At 40.9% G+C, this 23118-nt stretch overlaps 1 protein-coding gene and 1 non-coding gene across 3 annotated transcripts; both read left to right on the top strand.

Annotated features, from left to right (window-relative positions):
* Positions 1-176: 176 nt before the first annotated feature.
* Positions 177-10257, top strand: LOC135791570 (ankyrin repeat and SAM domain-containing protein 1A-like). 2 transcript variants are annotated; one of them, XM_065302005.1, is made up of 16 exons: positions 177-434; positions 1413-1493; positions 1565-1718; positions 2718-2863; positions 2937-3059; positions 3725-3951; positions 4024-4270; positions 4491-4947; positions 5006-5689; positions 5963-6122; positions 6672-7219; positions 7300-7683; positions 7937-8263; positions 8317-8469; positions 8524-8655; positions 8718-10257. In XM_065302005.1, exons 1-16 carry the CDS (start codon positions 331-333, stop codon positions 9081-9083), a joined length of 4293 nt encoding a protein of 1430 aa, XP_065158077.1. In that variant the 5' UTR covers positions 177-330; the 3' UTR covers positions 9084-10257. The 2 variants fall into 2 exon arrangements, with proteins under 2 accessions (XP_065158077.1, XP_065158078.1); XM_065302006.1 differs by having other exon boundaries at positions 178-434; positions 4701-4947.
* On the top strand, positions 1127-1208 carry TRNAS-AGA (transfer RNA serine (anticodon AGA)). Its single transcript has one exon. It is a non-coding gene; the product is annotated as a tRNA-Ser (tRNA).
* Positions 10258-23118: the final 12861 nt, after the last annotated feature.

The following is a 23118-nucleotide window of genomic DNA, read 5'->3' as shown; positions in this document are numbered from 1 at the left end:
TCTTAAAATACACGAGCATACATGCTTAAATACTGAAATTATCGCTATTTCTTACTTGTTTTGAAGTGAATAATTCAAATTTTCTTCTATTCCGACCGTGATACGGCCCTGGTGCTGCTTCGACTTCAACTCACGACTGCGTCTCGCGCTCGGCTCGCTCGCTCGCTGCACTTGTAGCGAGTAGTGCCGCCCGCGTCTGGCAGAGGCGCGTCGGGCACAATATGGCGAAGCCGCCGATCAATGAACAGTAGTACGAGCGAGTGTACACGATAAGTGTTTTTAATAATGTTACGCTGCAATTGTGACTAGCGCGTGTGACTTGTGGCGTAAATGGGGAAAGACGAGGACCTGCTGGAGGCTGCTCGCAACGGCAATGTAGCTGTCGTCGAGAAGATACTCGGCCAAAGGGCCAAAAGGAGTGGCCCCCTTGCAAGGTGGGTGCTCTCTCAATCAGCTGTCGCGGGCGTACGCACTACAACTTGTCCCGGCGCTTTTATTCACTACCGCTACCTGCTAATCGCATTCAAAAGTGCTTTTCATTCAATATTCCCTATTTGAAAATCATGTTTTTAACCCATAGCAACATAGCTACACTCAGTTGTTTTGTTTACGCCTTGCGTCATAAGAATAAGTAACAAAAAAGTATGTCATACCAGATATACAATTCTATACTTAATATTTAAGTCCAGATGAGTCATAAGTTTAGTTAGTTTGAATGCATTCAATAAAAACACGTTAAAATGCTTCAATTCCACGAAATAATATGCGATACATATGTGTGTAATAGGAATGCTTTGCATGAAAACGAACTAATTTTGTTAAGTGTCCAGCAAGGTCGTTTTAATATTTTTAACGAGACCAGTGAAAGTTGTAGGGTTATTAAATGCTCACACATACGCCTCTTGATAAGTGTTATGGTAGGGTGTGGTGGAGCAGGAAGTTCTGCCGCTTCATGCTCTCTTGGTCGAGTTGAACTGAACGCTCATCGATCGTATTTTCTGTCACGGGACATACACGATATCTGCCAATAGTTAAACTTACACATTAAAAAAAAGTTTCACTAAAATACTTTCTAAATTATATATATTTACAAATATAATGTGTATTGGTGGCTAGCAAGCATGAAGCAGTCGTGGCCGAGCGGTTAAGGCGTCTGACTAGAAATCAGATTCCCTCTGGGAGCGTAGGTTCGAATCCTACCGACTGCGGTGAAATATTTTTTTCCCCGTGATTTATTTAGTTATAAGTATAACGTCTATTTAATAACATACAATCAGAAGTGATTGTCAATAAATCCTGACGTTTGCTTTATGAGATTTTCGGATTATTAGGGTGGATTTTGTGTAGACAATAAATATAGTATACCTTCCATTGACAATTATTGCTACTTGACACCCCAAATGTCTTTGCAGTTTACGCCGAGGGCCCGGGGTGAACGCGAGGGATAGCAGCGGCTTCTCATGCCTGCACCACGCGGCTCTCAACGGACACAAGTAAGTCACAGCTCGCAAGTAGGTCAAATCCGGAATGCGCTCAAAACGGGCACAACTTACGCTGTTCGCAGGGAGATCGTGAAACTTCTACTCGATCACGATGCGTATACGAACATCATCGACAGCAAAGGATCCACGCCGCTGCATCTGGCCGCGTGGTCCGGCAATACGGACATCGTCAAACTATTACTCAATGCCCACATTACATGCGATGTCAATTTAAAGGTAATCATAGAATTAAATTAATATTTAAGATAAGTAAGTAAGGTTTTTGATGTTTGCGCGCGCGCTTTGAAAGTTGGCATCACTTGAATTGAGGTCCTTTCAGGTTAGCCACTTGAGTAACCTTTTGACCGTCAATACCATTCATGATCTTAATTAGCGCGATGTTCACCCTCATTACTTTGGTGTAGTGACACACGTCCTGGCAGTCGTCATGAATGCGAGTCGCCCTCCCCTCGGTCGCCAAACCTACAATGACGTTTCGAACGGGGCACTTAACCGATAAGGATCAAATTGCATGCGCATTCGAGAGTCGTCGATGGCGTATAGATCTCAAAATGTTGCTGGCAAGGATGTGAGCGACGTTTACGACTACAACTACTTGGTTGCACGGTCTCCGGGATGGTTTTCAATTAAATTAACATTGCGCCCGCCGCGGAGAAAGTTTTGAAGTAACTTTTGATGTATACAGTAATACATTTTATCCGCCGACGCAAAGCACACCGCAGCCGAAAGCAAAGAAGTCTCGGGGTAAAAAAAAAGCGAAGCCTCTCCTCGGGAATGCAAACTTGGCATGATCTTTTCAATTCCACGCCACCCGGACGCACTGGACCGTCGTGTAATTCGGATGCGATGTGCCACTTGCAGCGCGCCGCTTCTTGACGGATTCACTAAAGCTGCTGCTGACAGGCCTCGTTCACTCACCATTCCTTCGTTCTCACTTTTGTGTGTTGCGAACCCAAACGCGGGGAATACGCTTCAGTTCGCGATCTACTTATTTAAAATTTAAAACTTAAACTTTCCTTTAAATCCGCGAGTCATGCTTATGTTTTTCTAACAAGAGCGTCGAGTTCTGTTGATGCTCTTAGCTGTTTCTGTTTTTCTTTCCGCAAACTTCGTGGAATATGTATAATTATAAACTTTTTAAAGCCATCGCCGGGAAATTTTTCAATTGCTGAAAAATAAAAACAAATATAAACATGTTTGATATTTGATTTACAGACGAAGGATGATGAAACGGCGTTGCATTGCGGCGCACAGTATGGCCACACCATTGTGGTCGGCATGTTACTTGAACGTGGCTGTGATCCCGGAGTGCGAAACATTCGCGGTGAGAATGCGCTCGACCTCGCCGCGCAATACGGAAGGTAAGATAACCGAACGAGCTCATTACGATCCGTAACGCTAATCATCTCGTTTCGCGCGAATTATCCACCGCAGATTGGAAACTGTCGAATTATTGGTCCGTATGCATCCAATATTAATACAGCAGATGGTCCGGGTTATACCTGGCACAGTGTTTCCACACACGCCGCTGCATCTCGCCAGCCGCAATGGACACAAGTAAGTGCATAAACGATGCTTAATTAGAGATAATAATAGTTTCGGATGGAAATCACCATCAGCGTGTAGTGGTGGTGGTGGTGTTGTACGCACTCGCAGCGCTAGCGATAATGCGCTTCGCGATACGCCGCCCTCCAAACACCACATATCGAACCCACATTATTCGCCTAGTTTTCGCGCACCAACACATCCGAATGAGCATCCTACCATTTGCAGTCGGGGTGCATTGGTAACTATGCAACAGATTGTTTATTATGCACACACCTCTGCACATATTACTCTCGAGTCGCAATGCTAATTACGTATGGTGTGATGCGCACCAGTGCAAAATGCAATCATTATTAGAGCGTGAAACTAGAATCCTGCGCTGGCAGCCAACCTATCTTAAATGTCTTAAAAATAAATATACGCAGATCAATCGAGTCATCGAGTTGCGCTAATACAGCGCTACCTATACACAGGTATAAATAGATAACACGTTGGTTTCATGATGATGGGATGTGTTTAATATGCATTGCAATATTGTACGGTGAGCTCACGCGTTTGCGGAGGCTGATTGCGTACTCACCCTCTGTGAACCTTAAACCACCCTCTCACCCAACCCCAATCTACCACCGCAGGTGACCAGAATTTTTACTAATATTAATGTTTTGTATTAATATTAGAATGGTCGTCGAAGTATTGCTTCGTTCTGGTTTGGATGCAAATATCCGAACGCCGGCTGGTACAGCTCTGCATGAAGCGGCGTTGTGCGGGAAGATTGAAGTAGTTAGGACCTTGCTGGAGTATGGGGTTGATATACATATTAGGGATGCTCACAACTATACGGTTAAAGATCTGCTCAGACAATTTCCGGCGCACGCTACTCAGGAGATCATGGCGTTGTTAAAACGTAAATATTCTTAGATGGTTGTCGTGAATATTGTTCTGTAATAGTTTTTATTATTGTTTTTGTGGTGATCAGGACATAAGAAACTACGTGCCAGTCATTTTGCTGATAGCGATGGTGAAGGCTTCAGTCAACCGTTTCCTCCTATTTCTCACTTGGATTCTGAGCTAGGTAGTCCCTATGAAAATGTTAGATCGTGTTCCAGAGGAAGGTCCATGACGACTGATCCATCTCCGGGATCTTCGCCGCATCGATGGGATTTTCATAGGCAAGCCAGGTCGGTTGATTGTGTTGAAGATCGAAGAATATCTGGGACTTCAATGTAAGTGGTAGAGATGTAGCTTGTTATAAATTGGGCTGAATATCTAAAGCGTTTTTTGAAATTTTAAAATTGCTTCTATTGAAATTCTATTTTTGGTTGTTTTTTTGAATTTGGGCTGTGACTAATTGGCAAAACTTTTATTTTTACTTGTCTACCTTTATTTTGTTTTGCTTTTTGGGCGCATGGCTTTGCATTTTGCAATATTAACTGCATGTTTTAGGCTGCGCAACTTTCTGTATCGAAGCTTGCCGCCGTTACGTCGGACAAAACCGAAAAGCATAAAGGTACACTCGATGCATGAGCTGGCTTCAAGTACTTCCTCAATTGCGGACAGCATCACGTTTTCGTTTAGCGAAAAATTGCACATAGAGAAAAAGCGTAGGATCTCTTCGATTTCCGCATACAGGAAGGTGTCGCTTGATTGTTCCAGGGAGTCTGATAACAGCCTCTATCAGATTCATTGCGCGCCCAAGCAATTTATGGACTCGAGTGTGAATTCGGACGATATATTTATGTGCAATAGCCGTGAATCAGATCGTATCAGTTTATCCTCAACTGCGTCCTCGACGGGTTATCCGCGGCGACCGGATAGTAGTGGTGCGACACCACTCTACATGCCCATGAATATGCTCAACTCGAAAGGTGCCCACAGTCCTTGTTCCAACAACAAAGTCTCTGTAAGGATTATTGTCTTCACATCAATCACAATAATCAAATATTATATGTGTTTCACAGCCTACACCACCAAAGAAACCACCGCGACGAAATTTATCAGTGTCTCCCACTCACTTGCACACAATCGGTGCTGACGGTTACAGTAATAACGCGTACGAATTTTTATTTCTCGCCCATTCCGGCACCAAGAGTCAGGACAACTTGGATAATGTCGATCAGCAGGAATCCAGACGCGAGCGTTTAATGCACGGACGCAGTGTTGATCAATATGTCGAAATGAATACAGTTTTCAGTATTAACCTAGACGATGATGAAGGTGCTCCTATGCCCCCGCCGAACAAAGAATTACAGCGTGGGAAAAGCGAGGATCTAGACACACGCCGCCCGAAACCGGAACCGGTTGCCATTGCGTACGAAAACGTAATCAAACCGAATCCGAAACGAAAACTGCGAAGAAACCCAGATCAATACGATCGCAGTCAGGAAAATGTTTACGAAGACTATGACCTACCCATCAACAAGACCAGCTCCTCAGCGCCGGAGACCTTCGTGTCTCGGAAGTTCCTAATGATCAAGGACGATTATAATGATCCGAAAGAAAAGGAGCGAACGATTAAACGAGTGAGTCAAACAATTCCACTGAGTCCTACGCACTATCAACAACCGCCGACGCCGGAACATCCACCACCTTCGGCACTGCAAGCCGAGAATGCAATACACGACCGAATACGTCCACTTAGTCAGGTAAGTCTTGAATAATTATGCGAAATAGTTGATGAGCTGCAAAGTCCTGTCCTCTGAATTTTATTATTTGTTTCGTTTTTTTTTTGTTTGTTAAATATTTTGCTATGAACAAGATGTTTTATTTATATCCACCGAATAAATTTTGTCCATGCACTTTTTGTTTGCAAATCACCTGCACACAGTACATACCTCACACCTTTTCAACGCTTTAAAATGACCTTTTCTGAGCGATTCAAAGCATAAGCTTATGAATGTAATTTGAAATTCGCTCAGGAGTACAAAAGAAGATCAAAGGATATGGAGACTGAAACGGAGGACGAGTATTTATTAATCTTCGACGGCTCGAGCGGCAGTTTCTCTAGTAGTGTGTCACTCTCCGACAAGAGCACCGATAATGTAGTAGAAGAATATTACTCGGATGCGCCGTTTGCAGGTAAATTATATACTTACTAAATAAGCAGACACAAAAAGCAATACTTCAGGCTAGTGATAATAAATATATACATACCTATGCTAGGCTTTTGATCGCAAATAAATTTTCACACAAATTTCAAATAAACGCACACGAACAAAGCGTAATGACGTTTTGTTCAGCGCCGTGGACGTTTGTTTCACGTTTGTTTGCCCTTTAATCATAATTTATAATAAATTCGCGAGTTAATTAATTTCAATTTTAATTAAATTCAATGTAGTTTCATTAGTACAGTGCAAACAATTTTGTTGATTCTTTAAATGCAATCACTGCTGAAAATGTTATTTAATTAATGTCGTTATACGGAGTGTACAGTGTTGTTTAGTTTGCTGTATGTGCGCAAATGTGAGAGGGCATAAATAGGGATGTACGCTGTGTTATTAGTTTTTGTATGTGTATGTTTTTGTATTTGCAAATACAATACATAGAGTGCGTGTGTTTTGCGCTGAGGAAGCGAATTAAAATATTCACTTATACCCGCCCCTTCGCCGGTGCGCGGTGTTTCTCCAGGCTTAATTAAAGGTTCGACACAAGTGCTGACCGATTCGAACAAGCAAACCGCACTCGAACGACCCAAGACGCTCAAGAAACTCAAACGCGTGTATGACAATTTCGTGGCGGGCGGCGCGAACGGCCGCCAAGATAATAAATCGAGCAGCAACTCGTCGGGGTCCGATAAGGAGTCGGAGAATAAAGAAAACCGCACGGAAAATCGTAATAATGGCAGTGGTAACAACGAAGGCGGCGCCGATTGTGCCAATAAAGCGGAACAGCGCGTATCGACGCTCAGTCCGTTCGATGAGCAGGAGGAATGGGCGAAAATTCAAGAAATTATGGCTTCTTTTGGCACCGGCATTGTGCGCGAGTCCGTATTCGTCTCCGAACTAGAGACGGAGTTTCAGAATCGTCTCATGTCTCTGAGCACGTCGAATCACAACCTGCAATCTGCCCATAATCACAACCAGCCGAATACGTTAGAAAAATGGTTGACAACCATCGAAATGTCCGACTATTTACCGCTTTTCCTTGGCCATGGCTTTGATGATCTGGACTTTTTGGTAAGTCATAAATTAGTTTTTGTTTGTTTTGCGTGTGTTTTGCGACGTCGCAAATATCTCAGCACTACGATGTATTGTAGAACGGCACATTGGAAGATTCCGATTTAAAAACAATGGGTATCGTTAGCGATGCGGAGCGGCAAACAATCTTAAATGCATGCAAACAGTTACCGTCTATGATAAATGACTTCCTATATAATATGAACAGCATGACAGACGGTGGCAAAGATGGTGTTGATAATTGGCTGAAACATATACGACTGGAACAGTATGCCGAAACATTCGCAAAGCATCTCTACGTCGATATGGAACGCATAAAACGTATATGGGATGTGGAATTGTCCACGGTGCTGGACATTGAAAAAGTTGGCCACCGAAAACGCATTCTGCTTAGCGTCAACAGTGGCGAACAGGCAACAGCCGGGCCGAAGCTGGAAGAAATCAATGCGGATTTGAGTGCGCTGGTGAGTTTCGCCGTACGACTCTCGACTTTTTAATATTCGTATGTAGATGTGCACTAGGGTTTAGTATTTTTTATTTTGCATTCCGCCTTTATTCGGATGTGTTCCGGCGTGCCGTTTGCGAGCTTTTTAATTACAACAGTTTCATTTCATTTCTCTTTTGTTGCGAAACGCATTCAATCTTCTTTATTGTGGATGTTTGCTGGCGCAATATTTTACGTCGTTCAATTTCCCTCTTTTGCTTTGTGATTTGTAGAAAAACAATATACAGCAATTGAAATCTGAAATGCGTTCGCCGTCTACTGCCGCGGCGTCAGCGGTGGCGGCAACGGCGCCCGGTAATACGGGCACTATTCGTCACAGACATAAAAAATCGCGCCCGGCGCCGCCGCCACCAACGCATAAGAATGCGAATCCACCTAATACGACGCCGACCACTACGAACGCCTCCACTGTATCAACGCCAGATGCAGATAAAAAGTCACAATCAGAAATATCTGTTGGTGGGACGGGGTCCATTAAGGCCCAGTGGAGGCATCAACCGTTATTGTTGATCACCGGCGTAGTCAAGTACACTGTAAACGTGCGTATTGCAATAAAATTAAGTTTTAACTTCTAAATTAAAAAAAATTACAGTATTTAGGATCGACTTTAGTCAAAGAATTCAAGGGCACTGAATCAACGAAGAAATCCATTCAAAAAATACGCAAATCCGAGGAGAAGAACGGACAAGATATTGTGCTGGCAATTTCCTACAAAGGACTCAAGTTTCTTAGTCAGGATGCACAGGTACGAAACGAATACCAGGAAAAGAAGAGAAATTTTTTAAGTGTTACATTCTAGGAATGTATCTGTGATCATGAAATCAAAAATGTCAACTGCGCGTGCCAAGATCCGGAATCCCGTCTGTACTTCGCATACATCACTAAAGATCAAAACGAGTACTACTGTCACGTGTTTTCAACGAAATCAGCAGTGGGTATTTTTCGTATTGAAAAGATTCACTTCAACTTTCTTGGCCTTTCTTGTATTTACAGGAACAAGCAACGGACATCATCCTAACGCTGGGTCAAGCTTTTGAGCTCGCCTATCAAATGGCATTAAGGGAACAAGTCACTAGCAAAAGTAAGACGAATCATAAAGATAACCACAAGATGCTCGCGTCGAGTCCCGGCTCCTCCTCCACCTCTACGCCGCATTATCCGAAAGATGCGACGACGACAAACGCCAGCTCAACGACGTCGATGGCGCGCGCCGATCTGAAACTGAACGGTCATCCTTTGAAGATGAAACCGCTGACTCTGTCCATCGCAGCTTCTCCCGAACCAATCATTGATGCTGCCGCGGGAACGCAAATGCAAAGAACGCCAACCAAAGTGAATTGCAGTGATATCGAAGCGTAATCTCTTTCCATAATCTAGCTCCGCATTCATTTCATCATTACACCACTACATTTAATTACAACTATATATACTATAAACTTACATGTACGAGTTTCAGCGGTGATGCCGATGCCGATGAAGTTTGTGTGAAAATGAAAAGATTGTCAAACTAATACGCGACTTACGCGTATATGTGATATTATTTTAGTGCATATTACTGCTATAATTCGGGCCGGACCCGACGACGATGACATTACATAAGATCGAGTTATTGAGTTGCAATAATCACTGCCATATCTACCAATCATTCTTTTGGTGTGTCGTTTAGTCATAGCGTACCTACGAATATATACAACTAAATTATTAAGACGTTCCGAATCAATTTGTTGCTCAAATATTTACATGCAATATTTTACAAAGGAGACAAAATAAATTAAACGCATCCACGAAACATGTAGAAGACGTGTATACTCGGGAACAAATTTGTATGTATAATAATCATTATACAAGATCAAAGAAACAGATATTCAAACGCACATCATCCTCATCCTGATCATTCATTAAAAGTAAAAAATTAAATACGATTCTGTTGTAGATAGTTGCATATTTATTGGCATAGCTTGTTTGTAAATATATATATATACACGTTTTAGCAGCATTATAACGACTTTATAAAGTTTATTAGCAGTGTAAACAGCTTCACTAAGTGACATTTCGACAGAAAAAAAATTTTGCTTATAATATCGTATTCGAAATACATACATTACATTAAACTGTTTGGAAATATTTAGCAAAGATTATTATTATGAAACAAATAATTTATTATATATACTTATAGTTACAATGGAGAATGTTAAATTACTATATAAATATTATAAAATAATATCCTATCATCATTCTGAGAGAATGCCAATCATCTTACTAGAGAAAACATAAAAAAAAAACTCCAAGAACGAATATTATCTTCTATATTGCTGGAAACTATGTGCAATGTGCAATGATAACAAATGTGCTTCGTTTTTTGATTAGTTCAAGCTGTTTTTGATATCATTTAATTGATATACATTTATATTAAATATTATAAAAGTGAAATGACCTCTTTTAAAAAGAGTATAATTAATATTGTATTAAACTCAGTGTTGTGATTCAAAAGTCGGATAAATGAATGAATAAACAAATGTTGGTTGGTGAAGAATATTGTGATGTTTTATATTCGTTTTCTTTTTCTTGCAGGATGCGTTTTGTTGCAATAAATATTATTGGCTTGCGGAGAGCCTGCAGGTTGCGAGGGGTGATATTGAGTTATATCGAGGTCCTTCTGTTTGATCGCCAGGCATCCGGCCGCTCGAACAGGAAGTGTACGTATGTGGGAGGAGGACGCCCGCCCCCATCCGCCTTCCTGCTGCCGAGGGGCTGTAAACGACAATAGCGCGCATTGCCGGCGTAATTGTATAGGTATAAATGTTTCTACACCAGGAAGTCAGCCTCTTGACCACCGCAGCAATTTATATCGTTTGATCTTTTCCTTCCAGAAGTGCCGTTAACCATTTTCATTTGCGCAATGTAATACTTTCACAAGATAAGATAAGAAAATTTCTCTTCAATTTATTTTTTCGCTCTGTGTATGTGAATAATGTGCAGTGATGCGTTGCAATTTGAATTAATTGTTGTTTACTGAATAGTCCAAGGACCAAACGCAGGTTATCATCATTCATTGAACCAATTGAAGCTCCTCGGGGGACCACTAAAAGAACCCCAAGCGCATAAGTGGTAAGTGACAAGCGGCACACACTTAAACTGAACGAACGATCACTTCTGATTTCATTCCCACTGAAATTCGAACCCTTCAATCACCAGTCAAATCAGATTTACTTGTTTATCAAATTTTGTAAAATATAATGAACATTTTAATTATATTTCCATTCCGCCAATATCGAATTAATTTTTATTTCCAAATTCATACTCAGTCAACTATAATTTACGCTCCTGCAGTAATTAAAATAACGAAATTGCTACGTTGATTAATCAACCAATATTTGCTTTGTTTAATTAAAAACTAGAAAAATAAATCAAACGATAAAGTTAATTTACATCAAAATGTGAAATATTTATAATTAAACCGCATTAAAATAATTATAATAAGGACAAACCATAAAATTTAATTGAATTATAAATGTTTATTGTGTTTTAGAACTTTACCAAACTCTCATTAGTGTTTATTTATTGTTTATTATTTATTTAATATCAATTTAACGGCGAAAACATATTTATTTTACCATGTAATTTATCCGAAATATCTGCGTTGTTGATTAATTTAGTTTGAACGGTAAGTCAAGGACAGAAGTGCACTTAATGCAAAAGCTCGTCGCTGCTGCACTAATTGCACACTGAGATTTGTCGTTCCCTTTTCGTCGACTTCCATTTCGAAGTATATTGCGATCGAATGAATGTCTGAATGGAAAACGGTACCTAGTGCCACTATGAGATTGCTTCGGGGGGTTGTTTGTACCAGCGCGGGTAACAATTACATGTTGCGCACACGACAAGGCCTCATTGTAAATATTATGTTGTTGTGTGGGGTAACATTTGTTACCATTATCGTTTATACACTTACATTAACGACAAGTGTGCTTGAAAATATGTCACGCTTTTGAATGCACTTACAATCAACTTCAATTTACTTTTGGTGGATATATTTTGGTGAAGTCGCCGGGAACCAAAACATATTTTGTATTTTTGTACATTTTTGATGTTAAATTAACCTCAAACATTAATTTTACGTGTCTAAAAGTATAATTTTAAACATTCGGGAATGAATATTCTACTGAGGGTGCGTAGAAATAATTTAAATATTGACATCTGCATGTGAAAAGAATAATTAAACAAAGCAATAAATTGCATTAAGATATTTGGGATTTATTTGACTGTTTTCGACTCAGCCGCAGACTTTTTGATTGAATCCATTGTTTTCCAGGCGGTGGATATAGATCGTAATGTCGTTAAGGCCCATAGGTCTTACACAATATAATGGGATCGTTGTAATAAGGATTAATTCGAACACCCCCTCCGTATTTGCCAATACATTATTCCGGTAGAATAGACTTAGCTTGGACCAGACGTGTGTCAAGTGCAGGCACGGGGCAATTCGTGTACTAATATACATAACGCACTCGTAGAGAGAAGGCCCGGGAGCAGCAGGAGCAGCAGCAGGAACATGGAGGCAGTACCTTTACGCGTCGAGCACATCGGGAGAGCCTGCAAACAGGCGGCGACGCGCCGTTATGCGAATGCGACTGCTAATTGGATTGGATTTTTAATTAATATGAAAATTTGCGCACTTTTATTTCTCACTACACGCGCAACGCCGATTTCTATCAAATCCATATCGCCGATTGCCGATGCTTCGCGTCAACACAACTCATATTACTAATTACATCGGCTGTGTTTTAGCCAGTCGAACGCGCACGTATTCCAATTCTGGATTTATGATGAATGTTCAACTCGGCGACAATTGATGTTTTTGCGATTAATGATCCCTACGATGCTAACCGTACAACTTCATTAATCTGAGTGAAAAAATTCTGCTTTAATTTCGATGATTTATACCTACGCGTTGCATGAATTAGAAAATTAACGCAACATTTCCAGCCCGCAAAAAATTCCTTCAGCTTCGTGCGGAAACATAAATTGCAATGAATCCCATATATCACCTTGGAACTCAAAGCCCGTGTAGCTTACGGTCACTGGTTTAGGAATAATTGCGTTGTATATCTTGCTTTACGGCCGGGATTAACCATTAAAGAGGCGCAAGCCTGCATTCTCGCCGATTATTTATATTCACGCACAACGGATGATAAACAATGTCCGATTAGCACCAGCACAAGCACAAACACCGTGTTTACAATTTAATAAATTTAGCTGACCATAAACTCCACGCATAAGAGAAAATTCGAAAAAGAAAGTTTCTAACCTTACTTTACAGCTTTGTGTTTTAGTTTTGTGGCCGCCATGTGTCCGTTATATTTATCGTATGTATACATAATATAGTGGTTTGGTAAACGCCTTTGGTACCGTAAAATGATTGCGATGCGCCTCGATGTGCCTCGGGCAGGTGAGATAACACGGAGGGTTACGCGCCCTCCTGTCATTACAATTTAGGGGGAAGAAGATATTGCGCAATCCCATTGTCCTCTGCGACGCAAAAAAGCCGACGTGCGGTTACTCGGCAACTACTACAGTTAAAACATTTTCGTGCTCATTTGCGGCATGTGATGCACAACCAGTTGTGGTCGCCATTGTCATCATATCTATTAAAATGGCTGCGCGGCGCTTCCATTTTAAGTACAAAATTTACATTCGTAGTGGATGTTTTATAGTAACTGCGTCGAAATAAATGAATCGTCATTATTTATTACGAAAACGGTCATTAATCAGAGTTTATAGATGTCGCTTTTTCTGGCACCTAGCTGCGCGCACTGAACTCTTCATAAATAAGCCAAAATGGTTTTTGCATTTTGAGTGCTTCGATTGTCGAGAGCGTCGCTTCTGGTTGCAGCCCTCACTTTAACACAGCGACGACGTAAGAGCAAATCATCAGTGATTCATATTTCATCGCGCTATTCTTCATGTTTGCATATCACATTACTAACAGTAGACTTTGTTCTCATATATATATCATTTTATGTCCTAGAGTAGTGAGTCAATTTGGTTAATTCGATTTGGATGCAAATTCTTTCGCAACTGCAATTAAAATTAAAAAATTCGCTTTGTTACTTTTAATATTGACACACAAAAGAAGAAAATATAAGATGCATATAAGATTTTCTGAAGCAGTCGTGGAAAGCTCGTTAATTTTGCTGGCTTTCGCAAACATTGTCCACAAAGTAATTCTAGCAAAATATTTTAAAAGAAAATAAACCCGGTCTGCCTTTCAAGATTTGCGCGTTACGTTTGGCTTTGTCGTCGACGTTGTTTTGCAAATGTTATTTCGCTAACAAGGCACATTTGCTACAAAATAAAACTCTGCCAAGAGTTAAATTAACTCTTTAACCTTTACAGTCAAGGAAATTCACTCGAGGAGAAACATTTCTTAGCTTTGCTTGTGCTTCCACCTCGTCATTATTAGGACAGAGCATCTGAATATTATAATTGAATGTTGCTTCCCAGATAGGTACACAATCCAAGTGGATACAACAAAAAATAAAAAGAATGAACCAGCTTTATACCCGAAGATATAATTTTTATTCATTTTTTTTTTTTGCTTTCTTGCCTTCACTTTTCTTAACTCTCTTGTGTGCAGCATGCATTATACTTAAGGTTCTTATAATATTGCAACAATGGACGTGAAAAATATTATTCCAAGACCAATATGAAAGAAGATAATAGTCCAGATAGATATCGGGCGAGACTCTTTCGCCGATTTCGCCATCCGTTCGCTCAGTGCGCACAATATTTGGAGCCGTATAGTAAACCGCACAGCTTTGCCAGTTTTCAAGTGCATTTCGGCGGAAATGATCGAGGGACGGAAACGGAGATAAGCAGAATAAGAAGAAGAGGTAGACAATAAGAGGTTATAACCGAGGCAGATGCGCCGAAATGGATTTCCACAATAAAATGATGCACTTCACATCTTTCGGGCTACGTCCTGATCGGTATATCTCGATATATTTCCCTTATGTACTGGCTGTGTGTATATATAAAAACCGCCAAGTTTTTTGAATTTGCGGCCTGTGTACGACCGCAATTGGGAGATCCAATTTTACGTGGTGCGTGGTTTTGTTTGCAAGCTTCTATGGATGTGTGTGTGTGTGTATTACACCACTATGTTTCTCACCCTCTCGCTATGTGTAGCAGCCGCACGGCGCACATATTTCTTGGGCATTATAAATTCAGATCGATTTTTCGTGCTTCCGCATACGCCGAAGCCGGGGCTCCAACCAGTGCCAACGTTTTATGCATAGAATACGCGTATACACGTATATTTTGAGTTGATTTGTCGTCTAGGTCTCGTTATCGTGCACAGTGAACCGTGCGAGCCGGCAATTTTTGTGATGAGGAGCTAAGAGATGAAGGGAAAAATCATTTCGTGCAATATTAATATATCGACGAGGCGCGGTTGATGCGAACTGCTTTCGTTTGCATACAAATCTCGCCTCGTGTATTTTTTACCCAAAATAAAATTGCAAAATTTTAAGTTATGAATAATTATGATTTTTTTCTGATTTTGAAGTGATGTGGTGTGTTTAAGTGGGAACGTCAACATCTTATCAGATTTGCTTTTTGTGAAGCAACTTTTTACCAGATCAGGGCATAGGGCAGTGAAGTCGTTGGGCATGTTCCAGTTTCAGCGTACTTGAGCACCCTGGCGAAGGAGGCGAAATGGAGAGCGGAGCCATCGGTGCGTCCATGCAAGGAACCGCTTAATACCGGTTTCACGGCTTGCTAGCTTGAACCGTGTAATTTTGCATTTGCAGCGAATTGTGTAAGCGTAAGGTTTTCTAGTTAAGTGGTCCACAAAATTCGGCAAGAGTATATATAAAGAGCTTCGAGGACGCGATCGCGATGCAGTTGCTCGCCGATATTCAGAAAGACGACACGAAAAAGCGTTCCAAGTCCATCAAACCATCAAAGTGATACCTACATAGAAATCTCAATAAAACAATAAATTTAAGTGAATTATTAAAATACATATTGTTCTCAAGTGCGTAGAAGTGTTTGCGTTTCATTTGAGATTTGGGCAAAGGAAGGTCCTGATATGTGTGAAGGAAATTTGCGTGGCGAGATGGCGATTTGTATAATATCGATGGAATTGGAAATGTTTAGGCAAGCATGTGTAAACACAGTCAATCAATCTGAATGGGGTGATCCAATATGCTATCGCCCAGGTCGGATGGATAGACGAACGAGTGTGACAGGCGATTTGGGCAGCGGTGTGTGAATGAGGGACGGTTCGATCAGGTCAATTTCTAGCTTAATCTGGACGAGCCGGACTATCTCAGGCAGCGGGATAAACGCACGACGAGAATATATTGGAAGCTTGCGCCGGAACGAACACCGGATTTATTATCCGTTTGAAGTAAATATTGCATTCGACCAATATCTTTCGACTTTCGGGCGGTGAAATAAAAGTGACAATCGTACGGAATTAAAACAAAACAATGGCTCTTGATATATTACATTTAATATTGCGTTGGGTATTGAAAGAAAAAATAAACAGCTTGGCGTTTAGTTGGTTCTACGCGCATGAAAAGTGTACGCTGCGCCACTCGGGTAGTTCCTCCGACGTTTGGGGCGTATACGCTGGGGTGGTTTGTTACTAACGCACCACTGCACATTGGTGACTCGTCGTCAAAGGGCGGAGCGCAACCCCTATGATAATGCATATGTACGTTTTTCCCATCGAGCAACACTTTTGCATAACTGCATTTGTTGTGTAATAATATGAAAAAAATTATTACAAAATTCTCCAATTTTTGCTTTTTGTACACGCGTCAATTTTTTGGCACGCGCATCAATTGATTCGTTTTTATGATTTCAGCGGCGTGCACAAACATTTGAGATGAAAACGCGTATGAAACTGGATTAAAACATTTGGCGCACATTGGGATTTAGTGCGCGCGCGTTCACAATCGTGTGTGCAACGTCGAAGGGCTTCCAACACACCGGATTGTTTTAATGCCGTTTGTGCTAATCGAATTTGGCGCTCTGATAAGGGGCGTTAGTTGTTCACCCCTTCGCGTTTTGTTCGCGTGCATGTAGGAATATGAAGCATGATTGCGTTTTATATTAGTAATTCCAATGCGTAAATATAATTCGCGTTCACTTCATCAAGATTTGTTCGTCGCGATTAAATTAATGCTCTTATATCACAATAGAATTTAATTCGGTTAAGTCAAATCAAATTTTTTGAACGTTTTATGCTAGTTTTTGAATTGTGTCTAAACTGAAACAATTTTGGAAGGCAGCAGCAGGAAACACGAAACGTGCATGAAGAAAATATAATGATTAGGGATATCTAGTAACAATGGTAGTTATTCACGCGTGAGCAACCGCCGTCTGCGTGCCCGAATCAATTAAAGTATAATCCGGAACTGCGGATATAGTGACAGACCCTCTCCCGTATTGCTTGCATTGTCCGCTAGCGCGTTTGCTATTACTCCCCCTTTTTCCAGCGTAAACGACTACAACGAACTTTTTTTCTTCTTCAGATGCACTTGCTACATTCTCCAGCTCCTCCAAAACATCAATACTACAAAGGATCTCTCCAAGTTTAGTTGCATATACTTAAAAATACGGAAGCACAACATTAATCAAGTTTTATTGTTGTTTGAAAGTGATTAGAATGGAAAATTTATCGTTGAGTTTACATATTTTAAAAAGTTCAACGGAAACATTATCGATCTTTTTTTTGCATTCAAATTGAAACATTTTAGGGATCAACATTTCGAGAGATGCGATAATGATAACAATGCGTTCGCACAATATGTCTCTCGGTTATCCAGCGCGTGCACGCCACGATGCGACCGGAAATATGCAAGGGCGCCACGTGTACATGATCAGACAGGGCGGAAGTAAACTTCTGTGCATCGGATCGGATTGAAACTCAACTCATATTTGCAGGCGTGCGTGACATGTATTGTACACTGATGATACATGAGCCTGTATCAATTTATTTGAATTTATCTAAAAGAATAAAAAAATTGTTTGCATTAAAAAAATGTGTTGAAATAATTAAAATTGTGCAAATTTACATTCTGGAATAGTAATACCGGACTGGAGATAGTATTGTATAGTGTAAGTTACATTCCAGGATCTCTTCTAGAGCAGTCTAGGATTCATGAGAATTCCAGCGAACCAGTGGCTATGAAAAGTCTAATCCGGATTGATTTACGCTTTGCAAACGCACTTGATTAATAGTTTCGTGTAATTGCAAATTCTTTATGTCCCGTTTAATTTGGAGACCGCGTTTCTCGTCGTCGGTCAACAATTCCATATGTTAAAACACATCCATCCTAGTGTGATAACATGCGTATGTTGCGGCTGCATAAAATGTACTGTTTGTTTGAAAAGAACAACAAAAGCTCGTGGTTTTGTGTGCAACAAAGGGGCCACCACGGGAGGTGAATAAAGCCATCCATAAACAGAAAACCAGAATAATTACGAAGGAAAAGGAAAAAGCGCAGGGTGAATCCACTATGCGCTCCGTTGTATGTTGGATAAAACAAAAAAACAAAAAAAAGAAACGAGTTCTTTGTAAAAGCGTAATATTATTTTGAGTTGGAAGCAGGACAACCAGCGCGCACAACCGCGATTGGCAAAGTAAGGGGCGAAAAGGGAAACGTTGGTGTTTTTACATGTCCCGGCGTTGCTGCTGCTGCTGCGTAAATGGGAAGTTTAGTTTTGGGCCATTAGGTAGCGCGCCCGCAGTGTACGGTTTCCGTTTTGCGGATTTTCCCCGGTAACGTCATGCACACAGCGAATACTGTATTCTATGGCCCATCACGTCCTTAATGTCATTGTTATCCTGCAAATGACTGCACAATTTGCGGTGAAATATGTTTAACCGATCCACGCGGACGACGCACACGCACACGTTGTGTAAAACCAACACGCGCCCTTTCATATTACGCTTTCGTAATTTCTACGCAAACTTTGATGCCACATCCTCTTGCATATGACTCATTTTATGGTAAATCTTCCTTTTGATGCCCGCCGTTGTAGGTTAGGTCCTATCGAACGAGTCGGCTAACCAGTTTTGAAGTGATTTGTATGGGGTATGTAATGCAATTACGACGAGAGCCACACGCTGAGAAAAGGACCACATAGCTACAAATATTAATAGAGCTGCAGCACAATATGCACGCATCACTGACCGGACAAATTGTTTTATAAAGTGATTACGCGACGGCAGTTATCAGCTGGTAGCATAATGTAATGATATTCTAGTGCGCTCAGGAGATATCCCGCTTACTTAGCCATGGGGTGGCGGGCGAGATTTGCTGCGATTCACGATGCTGGCTTCAATTGCTAGTTTTTGTCGCGCCGCTCAAAATAAAACATTCACTCTATAAGAAAGAATATCATTAAAGTCTGAAAATGTGTTCTACAGACGCGGAACGGAAAGGAGAAGATAGAACCCGCAAAAGACATGCAAAACAGCCCCCGGCGATTGTGGCCATCATCGGGTGCTTTCCAGCGTTAGTAATGCGAATGTGTTTTTTTGGTCTTCTCTCCGTGTGCGTCAGACTTCGATACAAACAATTTCAGAAATTTCGATTTAAATGCGCAAGTTGTAGTCGTTATCTGCTTTTTAGTTGATTCTCCAGCATCCGAAGAATGTGCCCACTATATTAGAATTGTTCGTCAAGTTGAACTTAACACGTCGCGCTTTTCAAGTGTTTTCCATCTGCAACAATTCGTTTGATGTTGATATTAAAATCTCGCCGATAGTGTTGAAGCCGCGCGTTCTTCTCACACACAATACTCGCGCGAAGGGTGGGTTTGTTAAATGTAGATGTCAAAGAACGCTTTGCGCGACACGTGGCGGGCGCGTGGCGCGGATATTAACATTATGACCGTCAAACTGGCGACGACTGACGACCGGCCATCGTTAGATACATTTACTGCAAGTAATACCAACTGATATCAAATCGGCGTCAAATTATGTTGTAATATCATTCGACACGAGCTCATACTTTGAATGACACTGATACGCGCATATTAATAATCTAAATAAACGAAACAATCGAGTTGCACGCGTCAAAAGCACATCATTTCATGCATGGGCACCGTTTTAAATTGCCAATTCTTATTCAAAATGGCATGTACTGCACACACATTTGTAGAACAAGATGCGCATCGCTCCGAGTGTTTACGCAAGCGGCGAATTTCGCACGTTTTTGCCTTAAAGCTATTTGTCGTGCTGCCGAAGAGTATCAATAGAATTTAAGCACGCTGGATGCAATAATGGCGATTTATTGGACCGCAAATTTAAATCCCATCTCGACGAAACTCGGCGCGCATTAAAGTTAAGAATCTGAAAGATTGTGTGCGAAATGGATGCCTATTGAAGGGCGGCTAAGACGCTTTCGGTGCCGGTGTGTCTTAAAACGCCGACGTTAACCAGCAACAATGTATAGAGCGACGACACCATCGGTGACAACTAACCGCCTCTTTGCGTGCCAAGCACAAAATACGATCCTCAACGTGTGCCCCATGTTCGATATTGTTCTCTAATTTCTTTCTGCGCGAACGAGCCCACCGGCGTATTCTTTTATAATCATCCCTAGAAGAGAAGAAAAAAACTTCACTTTGTATCTATACGTGTGTGATGAGTAGTACGTAACTGTAGGTTCTTTTATCTTGCGGTATTCTTTACTTGCAACATATTGTGTATTATACAATAGGTAATAAATATTCTCTCATGCATGATGCTTCTAATAATCTTTTATTTTTTTAAACAAAAAGAAAAAACGTTTACGTCTTGATTTTCACCGAATGACCCGCGCCAATATTATTTCATGTGTCGATGCGAAGATTTATCTCGGCGAAATTAATCTTTCTTAATATGTTTTTACGCTAGTCTGATTCGGAGACATATTGCGCGCGTTCCGTCGAATTGCGCGGGCGTCAGTAGTAGTGACACAATAACAAATGTAGCTTCGGCGATCTCCATCACTTCGAAACCGAGGACGAGGAAATATGGGAATGTATTCCAGATTTATGGCGCTCTAATCCACCCCCGAGGCAGGAGGAGAGATAAATTGATGACTGCTGCTTTATTCGATCCGTGACTCTCGCGGATACAAACTTGCCGAACACTGTTACATCGCACTTTTTGGTCACGCCGAATAATCGCTAAACATCTATTGTGCAATTATCAAAGCCCCACTCCAAATGATTCTTTGTACGTCCGGGAACACTTAACCCTCTACTATATTAACACCCTCGACATGGGTGCAACGACACTTTCATATTTATATGATGGATCGCATGATGGTGATAATGATTCAACACTATAAAAATATATCATACAGCTTTTACTTCCGTAAAGGGGTCCGGCGGATGGCTTTTTTGTCGCTAACGCGTTACATCGCCAACGTCATCTACATTGGCATTAACTGTCATGGATACGAGATGGGGCGCATTGGGATCTATTGTTTGTTCTAACTACTTACAACTCAGTTTCAATTCGATAATAATATAGGGTGCGACCGACTTAAAACTGTATTTAAATTCATATCTCTTTAAAAACGACTATAATTCATTTCAGTTAAAGAAAAAAAATCATTTAATGAATATTTATGTGTTTCTTGAGTTTATGCAGAATATTTCTATTTCTGCGCTGAAGTTTGTTGCAAAAAAAAACCATCCGAGCATCCACTGGAGCAGATTAAATTTGTGGTAAAGATGCAGTCAACGTTTCCTTGATTTATACTTGCGAGCGCACCAGAAAACTATCCGCTTCACTGATTTTCACTCCCTGATGAGTAGCGTGCATGTAAGTCCCATAAACGTGTGTATTTTATTGAAGGGTGTTAAAAAACGTTATTACTCGTCTCGTTGGTCGCAAGCGCGAGTCCACGTGCCGCCGCCACGTGGCCGGCGCATTGTTACTATCGCTTTCATGTTGCGCTCTGACGGCGCTCGTCTTCATACAACATCGGTTTGAGATAAAATAGTTGCCACGTCATTGTGACGCGCACAATTACCGCGAAATTGGGCGCAATTTAAAAAAGAGACGCGCGCGTGCTGTGGCTTAGAGCGAGTGATTGCGCGCCAATTTATTAGATTTCTAGTTTTACGTCTTAATTAATGTGAACGCTCGCATAGAAATCTCAGTTTGAATGTTTCCCGGGATGCAAGAGGCATTCAGAGCGCTATAAATGCGCCGACCGTAAGAGGCCATCTTCGCGTATAGTGGAATATACACGTGAAGCATCTCCTTCGTCATATTCGATGCCAATTAGGAAGTATACAGTGCGTTGAATGGATTCACGCATCGGCAATCTTGTATCATCGCGCTGCTCTCTTAGTAGTAATCCGTCTCTCCGCTAATTCACCTGATTGCTGATCCAGCTTTATCTTTGTGCATACCTGTGTTCCGGCTCGTACACGGACGAGCTTCAATTAGTCATGATGCTCCTTGACTACCGTTACGCTACAGGAACCACGAATGAGACTCCTTTTTATATGCGAAGCTCCTGTTAAGTAATTACATTTAGTACTAACATTTTTACGTGTACGCGCATCCCGGCGAAAAGTACGCGTATTACATTGTTACACAAAAAGCTCATAATTAATGTTCTGTATTCATATAAAAACCTTTTTTTTCACTCTCGCGGAGAATTTTATGTCGTGTGCTTCGGGTCGTAATTTTTCGACGTGCTGTAGCGCTGCCAGTTTGTCTGCTTATTCAATATTCTAATTTAATTTCTCGTCTTTACTTTTATACTTGCAAAAGTGACCTTTTTACTAATTACATAAATTACACAAAAGCAGTGAAATAAATAAAATAAATTTATTTCGTAAATTTTAAAATAAGTAATGAGAATTTTTGGCACTAAATTTGAAGGGTGGATTTTGGTTTTGTGGTAATTTCCCCAAAATCTCCGCCGGTGTTTATCGGCTCATATTGCTACTCGTATCTGATAATGAGATCTTTCTACCGTCTGTCAGCGACCACAACTGTTTTCCATCTCGAAAATCTATTGTTTAGTTTCGGGGCTATCGACCATTCCGGGTGGTCCTTTCACATTCAACATTCAACCCCCGAACAATGTAGGTACAAGTATCTATGTTCCAAACTTTGATACACTTGACGTTTTGACACAGGACTAGTTATATTCACATAAAATGTAACATGTCCCCAGAAATAAATATTTTGATTTGTATTTAAGGAGTTTTGTCATTTTGAAAAACAGCTAGAGGCAAAAATTGACGAAAAAAAAGTTTGTATTCTTATTCTTTGGGTAAATGCATAATGAGCATTTGAAGATTTGTACAGCTGCCGTTTGGTCCAGCGCGTCTTGACGTTCTTCCATTTAGAATGTGAGCG

This window comes from Atheta coriaria, unplaced genomic scaffold, assembly GCF_025399875.1.
Source record: "Atheta coriaria isolate IRGN ID8LTWV9N9 unplaced genomic scaffold, Caltech_Dcor_3.1 hic_scaffold_5_pilon, whole genome shotgun sequence".
In the NCBI taxonomy this organism is placed as follows: Eukaryota; Metazoa; Arthropoda; class Insecta; order Coleoptera; family Staphylinidae; genus Dalotia; species Dalotia coriaria.
This window is presented reverse-complemented; position numbering and strand designations above follow the sequence as displayed.

Bases quoted from the DNA above. Each gene is read 5' to 3' on its own strand.
- LOC135791570 (XM_065302005.1), top strand. From the start codon at position 331: ATGGGGAAAGACGAGGACCTGCTGGAGGCTGCTCGCAACGGCAATGTA. The intron at 1,494-1,564 runs GTAAGTCACAGC...CGCTGTTCGCAG, and splicing joins GCGGCTCTCAACGGACACAA to GGAGATCGTGAAACTTCTAC. The intron at 5,690-5,962 runs GTAAGTCTTGAA...AAATTCGCTCAG, and splicing joins GAATACGTCCACTTAGTCAG to GAGTACAAAAGAAGATCAAA.